This window comes from Parasteatoda tepidariorum, chromosome X1 (genome assembly GCF_043381705.1).
Source record: "Parasteatoda tepidariorum isolate YZ-2023 chromosome X1, CAS_Ptep_4.0, whole genome shotgun sequence".
NCBI classification, from domain to species: domain Eukaryota; kingdom Metazoa; phylum Arthropoda; class Arachnida; order Araneae; family Theridiidae; genus Parasteatoda; species Parasteatoda tepidariorum.
The window spans coordinates 74,137,178-74,151,463 of record NC_092214.1 but is presented as its reverse complement, the minus strand read 5'-3'; the positions used below and the strand labels follow the sequence as shown (position 1 = coordinate 74,151,463).

General features: G+C 30.9%; 1 protein-coding gene across 3 annotated transcripts in view; it reads right to left on the bottom strand.

The window, feature by feature from the left end:
• The window catches only part of LOC107448394 (protocadherin-like wing polarity protein stan), a 101,889-nt gene extending 89,410 nt beyond the window's left edge, over positions 1–12,479 (bottom strand). For all 3 annotated transcript variants that reach the window (XM_043042940.2, XM_043042939.2, XM_071187894.1), the window contains exon 1: positions 8,768–12,479. In XM_043042940.2, coding sequence (XP_042898874.1) covers positions 8,768–12,263 — 3,496 coding nt within the window. In that variant the 5' untranslated portion in view covers positions 12,264–12,479. The remainder of the gene's footprint in view (positions 1–8,767) is intronic.
• Between the last annotated feature and the right edge of the window lie 1,807 nt (positions 12,480–14,286).

Here is a 14,286-nt window from a genome sequence, read left to right as displayed (position 1 = left end):
ATAATGTTAAAAGGCATTTATCAGTTGTAAGCTCAGAGATTTTTCAAAAAAGCTTTTTTGTCTTTAATGAAATTAAAATAATAGTGTGATTAACAAAACTTGGTGACAATACTAATTCTTTATAGCNGGGCCGCGGTAAAATTATCAAACGTTGACAGGTCCGCGGTGATAAAAAGGTTGGGGAACACTGCTTTATAGCATCAAGCTTATAACATCAAAAACATTATACAATCATTTGAGTTATGTATCAATGTTTATTCAGAAACTTGAAACAGTATTAATTATAACAAGAAAATTCTTTTTCATACGATTCTTAGTTTTTTCAAATTTCGTATGCGAATTTTTTGACGTTATAGTTGCTGTTCCTCCTTTGTTTAAATTTTTCTTTTTTCTATAATTGTTTATGGCCCCAGCTATTGCAAATTAAAAAGAAAAATATATACTATTTTAATTTAACCCTAGCATTTTAATGAAATACCATAGAAAAGCAGTGGCTTTGAACTGGCTTGTTTCAAACTTATAAAGTTTTTAGTTACAGTCATTTTAACAATGAAGCGTTAAGTATTTCTGTGAGGACAGGTATGCCATTGGAGACTAAAAATGCAAAAAGGGGTGATTGATATTAAAAGAGATTAAAATTGGCCTCTTTTTCAAATATATTTATTTCAGTTAAGTAACGAAGGTGATTGCAACAAATTATTCCTCTTTAAATATGTATGATTAACAATGAATGGCATGGTGGTAGCTACGACTGAATAATTAGATAAATTAAATAAATTGAATAAATAAAAAATTAATTGAGTTTTTACTACTTCTTACATTTTTAGGTGGGGAGAATCCTCTTACAATTCTTTATAGTAATCCCATTGAGAATGTTTTTTCGTTGCTTTTTTTATTGTTTCCTTTTTTTTGTATTTTTTGTATTATACATAAAAAGCGTTCTTTTCAGAATTCGAATGAAAGAATTGCCGATGCGCGTCACCCTTCGACACGCCAATCATGAGTTTGCTGCCATCATGGATGCAGGAGATTTGCGAAAGAGTCCCAGATGGAATGTTAGGTTTATAACGCAAATTAGCTAAACATTTAAGTGAAATAAAAACTGACATTTTGAAAACACTGAAATTTCTGGATTGAAATATATAACACAGTGCGCAAAATTAAAAAATTTTTTTAAAAAAAGTACCACCTTGAATAACTTTTGATCTAATGATCGAATCTTCACGATTAAGGACTCAATCTTAAAGACTCGAAGAGTTGACCTTAAATATGCTAAGTAATTAGTGCAGACAATATTTTAAATTACAAAATCAGACACAAAAACGTACTTTCTCTGAATAAACGTACCTTTTAGTTTCATCGGATTCGAATTTCTGACCCCAGAAATATAGAGGATAGCAAAAATCTGGGAAATATGGTCTTAATAGTTTGGTAAGGAGAGCAGCTTTTTTATACAATAATTATGAGCAGTATGGAAAAAAAAAAACATCTTGAATAATTTTTGATCGGTTGGCAGTGGATCACATATTTCGACTCATTATTTATGGTTCGAAGGGTGTGACCTCAAAGATACTAATTAATTAGTGCAAAAGATATTTTAAAATATGAAATCAGTCAAAAAAACGTAATTTCTCTAAATAAGCATACCTTTTTTTCGACGAATTCCGATTTCTGATTCTCAAAATATAGGGTGTAGCCACAATCAGGAAAATATGATCCCAATAGTTTGGTTAGGAGAGCTGCCCAAAGTTTGGACCCAGTTATATTGACTACCGTCATGTGGGGCTACTTTGTGTAGGATTTTGCAGTTTTTGAACTTTGACATGTAAAAAAACTATGTTAATACAAACTTTAGTAAAGTTTATTGATATTATATTCATAACTGGACTCAGACGAGTGAATTTAATCAATATTGGCATTATTTGTATGTAATATTTACGAATAATAAGTCAAAACATACCTTGCACAAAATAGCCCCCAAGTGGGGCTACTTTGTGCAGCGATAGGAATTCAGTTTAATAATCATGCTTTTAGCAAAATATTGATATAAAATTGTTAAAAAAGTTAATTGTTGACATTTTTAAAGACAAAAACATCAAGATATGTAAAGATATTAGTTTGAAAATAATTTTCAGCGTTAAAAAACCATTTTTTTTAAAGAATTTTTTCTTAAAAAGAATGTTTATTTCAAAACATTTGAGTTTAAACAAAAGGAAACCATATACATTTTTAAACATTGAAATGGATGAAATTTTAAAAATAATAATTATTACATATTCATTAACATTTATAATATTGATAAATTTGAACATGACATGCTTGAATGAATATGACAGAACTTGCTCTTCAGTTGCTGTCAAAATCACCTGATGTCCTATAAAATATATTTTTATGTGTTAAATCGTTTGATTAATTCATTAGAAAAATCTTTGTAGGAGAAAAATAATAGTTGACCAGCCCGTTTCACGTGTTTCTTGTGAATTTTATTAGAGATAGTATTTCTGTGGATTTTGTACTTCCGAGAAGCTTCTGCAATCGACATACCACCAACAACTGCTTGCAAACATTGTTGCAGCTTTTCTGAAGTGTAATCACGGTAGTTTCTCGTTCCAGGTATTTTTTTTATAGCGTCTGACCATTTTTCTGACGAAAAAAAAAAGCGAATGAAACTTAGCACAAAGTAGCCCTACAGTGCACTTTTTTTCCTTTTCCGTTTATTTGTTATTAATTTTCAAAATTTTTTAACGCTAACATGATAAAATAGTTTATTAATATATAAATGAAAAATTTTGCACTTACGACAATTGTTTTATCAACGTCTTTGCATTTCACAGCTAAAGTTTCCAAGCGCACTTTTCTACGTCCGACGTTCTCGGAAAGTTGTTGACATTGGATAAACAAAACACACTCTGAGATTGTTTTAAAATGCGAAAAAATGTTTGTAGTAATAGAGGAGACTTTTATCTTCAAATACCACACATTTTTAACGTGAAAAAAACATAATACTGAATAGCAGCACTTGAAAAGTGTCAAATTCGAATTTACACAAAGTAGTCCCGGCTGCACTAAGTAGCCCCACATGACGGTATACTTTTTGTGTATTTCACAATATCTCAAAAACTTTTTAAGCGAATTGAAAATTTTTAGCAAAAAATTATAAAATTCGTTTATCCAAAGATAATTCCTAGCAAAAAGTAACACTTTGTAAATACTATTTATTGTTTTTTTTTATTATTTAATAATAGTCGAAAAACTTTTGAATTGTAAGGCATAAAATTTTTGAAACATTTAAAATAATGCAATTTTAAATAGCAAAATGCAAAATTTGAGCGAAATCGGTCGAATAGTTCCTGAGAAATCAAATTTTAAAAATACGACTTTTCCGAAATTTGAATGTTTTAGAAACAATTCAACCGATATCACTAAAATTTTGTAATTTGCCTTTTAAAAATGCATTCTTTAAAATTATGCAAAAAATTATATACCTTACAATTCAAAAGTTTCTCGACTATTATTCAATAAAATAACAAAAAATAAAAAAATATTTATTAGACGTTTTTTTTTACCACATTGTTATTATCTTTGGACAAACGAATTTTATAATTCAGTGCAAAAATTTCGATGAAAAATTCTCGAAGAAATTCGCTTAAAAAATTCTCGAAGTAGGGTGAAATACACAAAAAGTAAAATTTTCATTAAGGTGTCCAAACTTTGGCCTGCTCTCCTCAGCAAACTATTGACATCATATTTCCCAGATTGTGGCTACTCCCCTACATTTTGGGGGTCAGAAATCTGAGCGTTTATTCACAAAGAGTACAATTTTTGTGTCTGATTTCGCAACTTAAAATATCGTCTACACTAATTAATTAGCATATATGAAGTCATCCCCTCGAACCATTAAGATTGAGTCCCAAAACGTGAAGATCCGATCATTAAATCAAAAGTTATATTCAGGATGGTCGATTTATTTTTTTGCTCGCTGTGCGGAGTAAAATACCTTTATTCTACCCGACAAAGTACAAAATTAATGGTGGCCACCGATCATAGGACAACTAAATACAAAAAATGGCGATTAAAAAGTTGTTTGTTTATCACCATTTTTTTTCCTCACGGAAACATGCACCCTATGTGCTCCAAAATGCGTACTTTCAACTTCTTCACAGGAAAGCTCAGGACATTTTACGCGGATTCAAAATTTAAGGGAGACTGAATTTGGCTATCAAAAGTTTCCTTAGAATTATTGTAAATTTCATATTATTTGTTTCATTGACGGCTGATAATATTTAAATGTAATCTAATTAGTTTAATTTCATTTTTATGATTATAATTATTTCAGATAATTTTGTAAATAAATAGATTTCCCGCCTGGTTATAAATGTAAATTTTAAATTGCATTATTGGATCGAAAACATAAATCCTAAATTTTATTAATATACATAATGTTATTATGCATAATGTCACATAAACCTACTACGAGAGATCAAGAAAATTTTAGAAATTTTTTATTTTAGAAATAAAACTTGTACCATAATTTGAGAAATGCTTTTCATTAGAAATATGCATATTTTTTTAATTTTTTTTTTTAAATAGCTGGAAATTTTTAATTTTTGAAAACAAAGCCTCACATTTTTAAAAGTATTAAAAATGTTACTACTAGCTGCTAATGTTACTATTTTAACTATGCGACTTGATTAAAATTTGATTTCTCAGGAACTACAGGACTGACTTCGCTCAGATTTTGCATTTTACTATACAAAATAGTATTCTTTCAAATTATGTAAAAAACGTTTACCTCACAATTTATAATTTTTTATTATTATTAAATAAAATGATAAAAAATAAATAACTGTTAAATTTTTTTGTATAAAACTATCTTTGGATAAACAAATATTGAGTGAAAAAAACTGTTACGTTCTCTTAAAAAGTTTTCGAGATTAAGCAAAAAAAAAAAAGAAAAAGTTAGGTTAACATTTAGGGGTCCAAAATTTTGACCGCTGTCTTGACTAAAAAACTATTGAGGGACCTTATTTCCCAGATTAAGGCTACTTCCTATATTTTGAGGGTAAGAAATCCGTCAGAAAAAAAGACATGATAATTCAGAGAAAGTACATTTTTCTGCCTATTTCGTAAATTAAAGTATCGTCTGCACAAATTAATTAGCATATTTGAAGTCACCCCCTGAAACCATTAAGTTTAGCACGTAAAAACTATGTCATTTGTTTAAAAGTTATTCAAATGATTCTTCCTTTTTTTCCATTATTATTATTTTTTGCGCACTGTACAAAAGGTTGAAAAAATTTTAAATAATAATTGAGATAAATACCACTACTGCAGCAATTATTTTAACTTGAGAAATAAAAGACCCTCTGATCTTACATATATAATACTCAATTACATATAAAATTCATTACACATATAATTCTCAATTATGACTTTTAATGATATATTACAATAACTGAAAATTATAAATTCTCAATTATGACTTCTTTTATGATAAATTACAATAACGGAAAATTATAAATTCTCGATTATGACTTCTCTTATGATAAATTACAATACCAGAAAATTATAAATTTCGAATCACAAAAGCCAACATTGACAGCTGTCTTTTTGAGCATTTCTAATTTGCAAATTTGAGCCTTAAAAACAAATATCAAATCACATTCCGTGCTGCTTTTTATCAGCAATCTTTCCCACTGTGCGTCGGTGCAGCTTTTTCCTTCTGATTCGCTTCAGTAATACTGTGTGTGCGTGATGCAGCTTTATACTTAATGCTGCGAGTGCGTGATGTATTATTTTCGATCTATGTCCTAATAAAATTTAATTTGCCAGCACTGCTCTTGTTTTCATCACCTTTGTAAGCGACAAGAACGAAAAAGGGAAGGGAAATACGTTTAAAACAATAGGAAATAAAAAAAATTCGAAACTTTTTCGTTCCAAATTTTTTTGTCTTTCTTTCTTTTTTCTTTTTTGTACAAAAAATCACTATGAATTTATATAATGTGTAAAATTTTTTTTTAAGAAAAAAACAGTCGATGCAGGATAAACAATGTAGATTTTCTAAACACAAAAATGACATTGTTTCTAGAAACATACACGTATATTTTGTCAAAATACCATATCCAAAACGCTCCCGTAATTCTACAAATATCGCCATAATGTAAATTGTACAACTGAATATTATCTAAAAATCATATATTAATTATGAACGCGATATGAGATTTTTAATAGCGTAAATTACAAATCGTGAAGTGTATATTGCAAACCCAGATATTAAGAATCACTGAGCGTTGAATATATCAATCAATTAATAGCAATAAGTTATTTCATTAAAAAAATGTGTTTTACGATATTTGTTAAAAACAACAACACTACATTTGAAGTAGGTAAAGTGGGTATTTGGCAATTTGAAGGTAATTTAAAGTAGGTAATTTGAAGTAAGTAAATGTTTGTGTGTACCGTGTTTTCTAAAAGAAGTTTGGAAACTTGTATCATATCTGTCTAGAATCCGTGGTCATTCAGGGTATAAGCGAGGTGAACCGGGTTCGAATCCCAGCGATGGCTGTCGACATGAATTCCGCCCCCAGCTCACACAGACCACAATGCTGGCTTAAAATATCCTCAGTGATAGACGAATCATAGGTTAGAATATATTTTGCCGTCTGTCGACGGTAAGGGGATTCTTAAGGAAAGTGCGTGGTTTTCCTCTTAACTCTATGCGGGTTTGCTCCATCAAAAATTCAGTCACCAAGGCTAGTTTGTTTCTGGCTTGATTCTGGAGTTCCCTTGTCTTCTAGGTTGAGTTCAAAATTACAAGGCTACAGAGTTGAATATTGATAGTCGCAAGGCTGTTCAACGGCGATTATAAAATAAAATATTCCCCGATTCACATAATGTGAGGAGACGTATTTTTAAATTTTTATTTCTCTAGAGCCTTTCGTCAAATTCTGATGAAACTTTACACTTTTATCATTTAAAAATACATAGTTTTAAATAATTCGAAGAAATTTTTCATATTTTGCAATTAAACATCTTTTTAAATAAATTCCTAATTTTTCTTATTGATTTCGTCTTAAAAAATTATATTTTAGATGAAACTCTTTAGATAAACAAGTTGTAAATGCCAGGGTGGGTAGCCAAATTATTCAACAAAAAATAAGCACTTTTTAAGCTCTTTTCAAGCACTCAAAAAATATTTTTAAGCACTTTAAAAAAAAAATAATTAGGCAGGGTTGGAAAGCTTTTGACAACTGATGGTTTTATCTTGTTTTAACCGTCATGTAAAAAAAAATTTTAGCATTGCTTTTGACAATTGTCAAAAGTCATGAAATTTTGAATCATGTAAAACGAATGGCGTTTTCATACGCTACGGACTGACAATCAATGCCTAGAAAATCAGTGCTATGTTTGCTTCATCTTATATATGTGAACAAGTGTTTTCAACTATGAACCCAAGANCTTAGAAAAAATCATTTCAGAAGTAGACTAACAGACAAACATTTAGCCTCGTTTCCTAAAATAATTAATATCTCACTTGTAACCTCAATATAAGGAACTTTTAAAAATGAAATCGCATTTTCATTCATCTCATTAAATATTTGAATAAAAACTTGTAGATCTTTTTTTTATTTTAGAAAATTTTACTTAGCCCACCAAACTTTTTTTCCCAAATTTTTGCCCTCGACCAAAAAAGTTTGCCCATCCCTGGTATAAACAATTCCTTTGGAATAAGATCTCATAAATAAAAGGTATGTTTATACAGAGAAAGGAAGATTTTTTGTCTGATTCTATAGCTTAATATTAAGCACTACTTAAATTGGTAAATCAACATACATACAATTAGCATATATAATTATCGTCAACCCTTTGAACCATTTAGGATCAGCACAGAACCCATTTTAGGCTAAACATGGAAATTTTCTAAAATGTAATATTTTCATTGAAATATGCTTAAATTACATTCATTAAGACACAAAAAAAGTTTTGTGCATGAAAAAAAAATTATTTAAGAAATAAAATGATGCGTGTATGCACCATTCGCTAAATTAATGGACAAATAATTTAGTTGATCACTTTTATGACATTTGTTTTATTTTTATTTTATTTACAGAACTTGCCACTTTAATCCATAATAAAAATGCAGGATTAATCTCAAATGGAATAATTATACTTTTTCAAAAAGTCAAATTTATCAATAACTGTCAAGTAAAAAATAAAACTTGCGTAGATTAAAAATTTCTTAACAAGAAGTGTTTACACCAATTGAATTACTAATATTCTGTATGTCTTCAGAACCCAAAAATGGGTTAATGGGTTAATACATGAAAATCCAATCATCATATCAAAAGTAATTTAACTGTACAGTTGTCTTTCTTTTTTTTTGTAATTTGTGCACTGAAGATATTTATATAAAACACAAGAAAAGATTTAGTTGCATTTAGAATATTACTGAGAAAAGAATTTAAATGCATTCATAGTCATTTCTCACTCGCTTTTTTTAATTTATTTAAAATTATACTTCAAAACTAACAAAGAAATTAGACATAAATTTTTGTAAACTTCAAGAAATTAAGAAACTTATTTATTAAATTTTTTTTAAAGCTGATAGCAAAGAAGCTAAAAACAAATAGAAGTATGGATATTTACGTCACAAAAAAATACAAAATACATGCATAAAAAATCGAGTTTTGTACCCCTTTAATAACTGCTCGACAATATTATAAAATAAAAAATCTAAAGATAATATGTATTAGGAAAAAAAACTTACCAAAAACGCTAACTTCCATTACAGCATGGAGAGGTACATTGGAGTCTAAATGTGGGCTCAAAGATAGCTCTCCTGTTGTTTCATCCAGAAGCAATAAATTGGCATTGTTTCCAGATATGAATTTATATCTTAGTCGATCCGTTACGTCAGCATCATGGGCTGGTACTCTTCCAATAGGATTTTTAGGAAAATGATATTTATGGTGATTAAAAATGATGACGAAATCAGTGAGACGTGGTGCATTATCATTTACATCAGTTACCCAAATGTTTACTTCTACGTCACTTCTTAAAGGTGGAGAAGCTGCTCTAACAATTATTGAATATTTCTTTTTACTTGTTTCATAATCCAAATATGTTTTTGTAATTAATTCAGATGATCCCCCATTTCGAGACATTAGACTAAACTTATCGGCATCTGGACCACCTACAATACTGTAAAAAATTTCCGCATTAGTACCTTCATCAGGATCACTCGCTATAATTTCTCCGACTAATGATCCTATAGGGCTATTTTCTGAAACAAACATTTTAATAATATCCGCATCAAACCTTGGAGGGTTATCATTCACATCTTCAACATTTACTGTAATAGTAACAGCTGAAGACAGTGGCATAGCTCCACGATCAACAGCAAAAACAACGAGTCGATACATAGATGTTGATTCTCTATCTAAAAGCTGATTTGTACGTATGATTCCAGATGTAGGTTCAACAATAAATGCTCCATCGCCATCATCTCCTCCATTAAATGTGTATCGTACCTGCCCACTGAGACCGATATCTTTATCAGAAGCAGATACCTGAATGACACTCGATCCAACTAAGCTATCTTCTCTGATTGAAGCTGAATAAGAAGGAAGAAGAAAATTCGGAGGATTGTCATTCACATCTAACACTTCAATTTCTACATTTATAGTGTCTGATAAACTCGGACTACCATGATCATGAGCTGTTACAACTAAAATAAATCCTGATGTCAATTCTCGGTCTAACTTTTGACTGGTTTCTATCGCTCCCGTAATAGAATCAATGGTAAATTCAGGATTCTCTTCGATGGAATAGGAAACGCGAGCATTGTCCCCTACATCACCGTCTGAAGCTTCAACTACTAGTACTGTGGTTCCAATGGGAGCATCTTCTGGAATACTAGCTGTATAAGGAACTTTCTCAAATAAAGGTTGGTGGGTGTTTGCGTCTCTTACATTTATGCTTACAATAGCTGTATCAAACCTGCCACCTGCGTCAGTAGCTGTAACAGTGAGAACAAATTTTTTGTCGAGTTTGTAATCAAGAGGCTGAGCGACAGAAATTAATCCTTCTCTATTTTGGTGAATAATATTAAAGCGTCCTCGATGGTTACCGTCACTTATATGATATATTAAACGAGGTTCCTCATCGCTGTCACTAGCTGTTACAGCCACAACAGGTGTACCAGGTGGATCTATTTCTAATACCGATGCTTCATAAAATTTTGGATCAAAAACTGGATCATTGTCATTGATATCTTGCACTCGAATGATAACAGATGCTGTCGATGATCGCGCAGGAGAGCCTCTATCCTTGGCTAAGACTTCAAAATCATAAAATGAATTTTGCTCTCTATCCAGTTCACCTGTCGTCAAAATCCACCCCGACATTCTATCAACAGTAAAAGGTACAGAGTGCTTAGACGGCAAAATGGAATAAATTATTTCGGAATTAGGACCATCGTCAGCATCGTAAGCCTGGACTCTCATCACACTATGACCAATAGGTACACCTTCAGACACCGATTCTTGAAATAGAGAGGTATAAAATTTAGGATCATTATCATTAGCATCAAGTAGGCGTAAAATAACGTTACTAGTATTGGAACGCGAAGGCTGCCCACCATCTTGTGCCCTTACAATTAGACGATAGCTTCTTACTGTTTCGTAATCTACTGGAGAAACAATGGATATTTCCCCACTTTGAGAATCAATGCTGAAGTGACCTTGAGTATTACCACCAATAATTGCGTAACGAATAGCTGCATTAATACCTTGATCAATGTCTTCAGCTTTCACAACTGCTACTACAGGACGAGACATCCATTCGATATCTTCTGGTACATCAATTAAATATGTCCTCTCGGTAAATTGAGGATAATTATCATTATCGTCTAAAATAGTTACTTCAACAGTAGCAACAGTAGACCTTTGTTCGGGATCGGTTCCTTTGTCTGTTGCTTGGACCAGAAGAGAATAAAATGCTGTTGTTTCCCTGTCAAGTTTTTTACGAGTTGTAATGATCCCGGTATTTATATCAATATAAAAAATATCATTCTCACCCGTTGGATTTAATATACTGTACTCTATTTCAGCATTTTCATTAATATCCTGATCAGTTGCTCTAACTGTTATAACTGTTGAACCTACTGGACTCATTTCACGAATAGAAGCTGCGTAAGTAGCTTGTTCAAACATAGGTGTGTGGTCATTACGATCAGCAACAATAACTTGAACAGTTGCACTACCAGTGCGGTAAGGCAATCGCTGGTCAGTAGCTGTTATTCTCAAATAGTGTTCATTCATAAATTCCCTGTCTAAATGAGTGGTCGTTTTGATTTCACCAGTTTGCGAATTAATTTCAAAAAGTCTCTGACTTCTAGAATCTAGAGCAGCATACAGATTGTATGAAATGTTATCACCATCTGGATCATTTGCAGTTAGAATTGCAACAGAATATCCCCCTTCAACTTCTTCAGGAACAGTTACTTTATATGTAGTTTGGTCAAATTCTGGTGATTTATTGTCTAGAGATCGTCGATCTCTAATAAATTTAGAACGTTCAAAAAATAAGCGAACAGGTTGAGAGAATGAAACATCTTCGCATGCAACTTCAGCATTAAATTCAACTCTCCAACTATTTGAGGAAGCGCAAAAATCTCGATCGGCTACTAATTGCCCCCCGTTAATTTCTATTAAGTAACTGTCTTGCAAAGGCTGCGAATAAATTACATCACATCGTCGTAACTGAAACAAGGGGAAAATATCTGATAAACTTACTATTTCTTGACTTTTTTTCCAGCAATTATTTTTACCAACATTTATAATAGCTATCAGATAGTTATTGTTATATTCATTTCTGCACGATGGATTATTCAATTTTAATGCAAATGGTAAACTTATATATTCCACTGAACTCACATATGGAATTCTTTGATTTGAGCCGATAAAAAAATTTAAATAATTGTTATTAATAACACTATCTATCGAGCACGTTAATTCATTTTTTAAATAAACAACACCTGTATTTGGATCAATATCTAAATAATTATTAGTCAAATTCGATAAAAGAGTAGATTCAAAAAAATAGTGCCTACCTTTAGCAGAGCTACAATTAAACAGCGCGAAACCCGGCTTGTTATGATATGAATTAAGTTGCACGATAAATGCGCCGATCTCGGAGAAAAGGAGTATAAACAAAAAGCCCACACTACGGTCTACATTAGGCCTAAGCGCCGGCCACCGCATTATTGCGGTGAAAACCTCTACAACTAAATTTCAGAGATGTTTTCCCGAGCACATTTATTAAAAAATGTTGGCGGTATTTGAACTGTCAAGATAAGAAGAATAAAATACCGGCTTTATTGAATCCGAAAGATATGAAGAGACATTTATTTACTAGCCTGTTTCACCCTCTTTTCGTACTATTGGAACCACTACACGCACATCAATGAAATCAAGGGTTACCACAATCTTTCTATCACGCCAATAGGTGTGCCAAGTAATCGTTTTCGTACGGAAAAGAGTGTCGATTGAAGATATAGAACACTTATTTATCGCTTTATTCTGAGATCTAGATCTGAATTCGGGCTTTAAATTGTTGACGAGACTGTTAATATGAAGACATTTTAATTAAAACTTTTAAAAAATAACTACAACTATAACATTATTATAATAGTTATAAACATAATGATGCATTCAAGTGTTAGAGTTTTATATCAATTTATTTAGCTTTCCTGAAGTTATTCAAGTTTTTATTTTAATTAAATCATAATGAACAAATAGAGTGTGAATGAAATTCATCTTACTCTATCTTAACTCGATATTAGAGCTAAGATGAAATTTTATCATTAGTTTCCTTAGTGCGTTATACTCTATTTAGGTAAAATAAAATCACCAAAATCTTACAATATTTTGAATATTTTAGGATACAATTATATATTTAAAAATTATACTTATTTATTTTTAAAAAATCTATTTGTTTTTTTACTTCTTATCAATTACGATTTCCTTTTAATTAATAATACTCAGAGAAAATAATTTATTTTGCTAGAAAATATTGTACATAAGAAAATATTGTAAACAAAATTTTCCTCTATTAGGAAAAAGTTTCCAAGAATGCGAAAATTAATTAAAGAAGAAAAGAAAATTTTTAATTCTACTTATATATTTAAATAATATATTTAAATTGAAAAGTTTGAATATAGATTTGAATTCATTTCGCCCACCCACATTATGCTTTTAATAACGGCACTAAATTGATTCACAGAAATGCTATAATGTATTTCGATTAATTCTTAAAGAAATGCTCTTATCTCTCAAATTAATCGAATTGAGATTTTATTTCAGGTCTTGATTATCTTTTAATTAAATATTGCTCAATAATAATATATCGGTTGGAATTGCAATGTCGTAGCCAGGAGTCGGGTCAATGGAGTCCAAGCTCCTGCTTCCGAGATTTAAAATAAAATAAAGATGATAAAATAGCAAAATATGAGAAAAATTATAATTATTAATTTTTTTTAAGAATTTTAAGTTATAAAAAAACTGAGTATCTTATTTTATTCTTTAGTTACTATAACGACAAATTTGGAGGGGGAAAAAGATAACTCAGAGTTTTCAAGACACCGATACCCTATATCGAGACAGGGTTTTTTTAAGACCTCAAGTGGCCGTAATAACATTTCTTCTATATTTTGTTTACATTTTTTGTTAGTTTGCTTGTTTTATAATATCATTTAATTTTATTACCTGGAATAGGTAATGTGAATTTTACCTAAGTTTGACGCGATACAGCCGCATTTTGCTCTTATGACATTCAATCTTACATCCACAATATACAATCGATATATTTTCATATTCGCTATAAAATTTAAAATTTTTTGAAATACTCGTTAGAACACATCCTCGACGGCTACAGCGATCGATGGCTACAGCGTCACAAATGTTGTTTTTTTATTACCGGCGTTGAAGAACCGACCCAATTTTGAGTTTACGACAATCAGTATTCAACTCCGTAGCCGTGTAATTTTGAACTCACCCAGAAGATAAGGGAACTCCTGGATCAAGCAGTGAGACAAACCAGCCTTCGTGGAAGACTTTTTGGTGGAACTAACCCACATTTGCGTTACACGGGGAGGGAATCCACGAAAAACCCCTATAGTTACCCAGGCGGTAAGGGAACTCTAACCCATGATTCATCTATCACAGATGATATTTCCCGCAGCACTGTGGTTTGTACGAGCAGGGAGTGAAATTCGTATTAACCAGC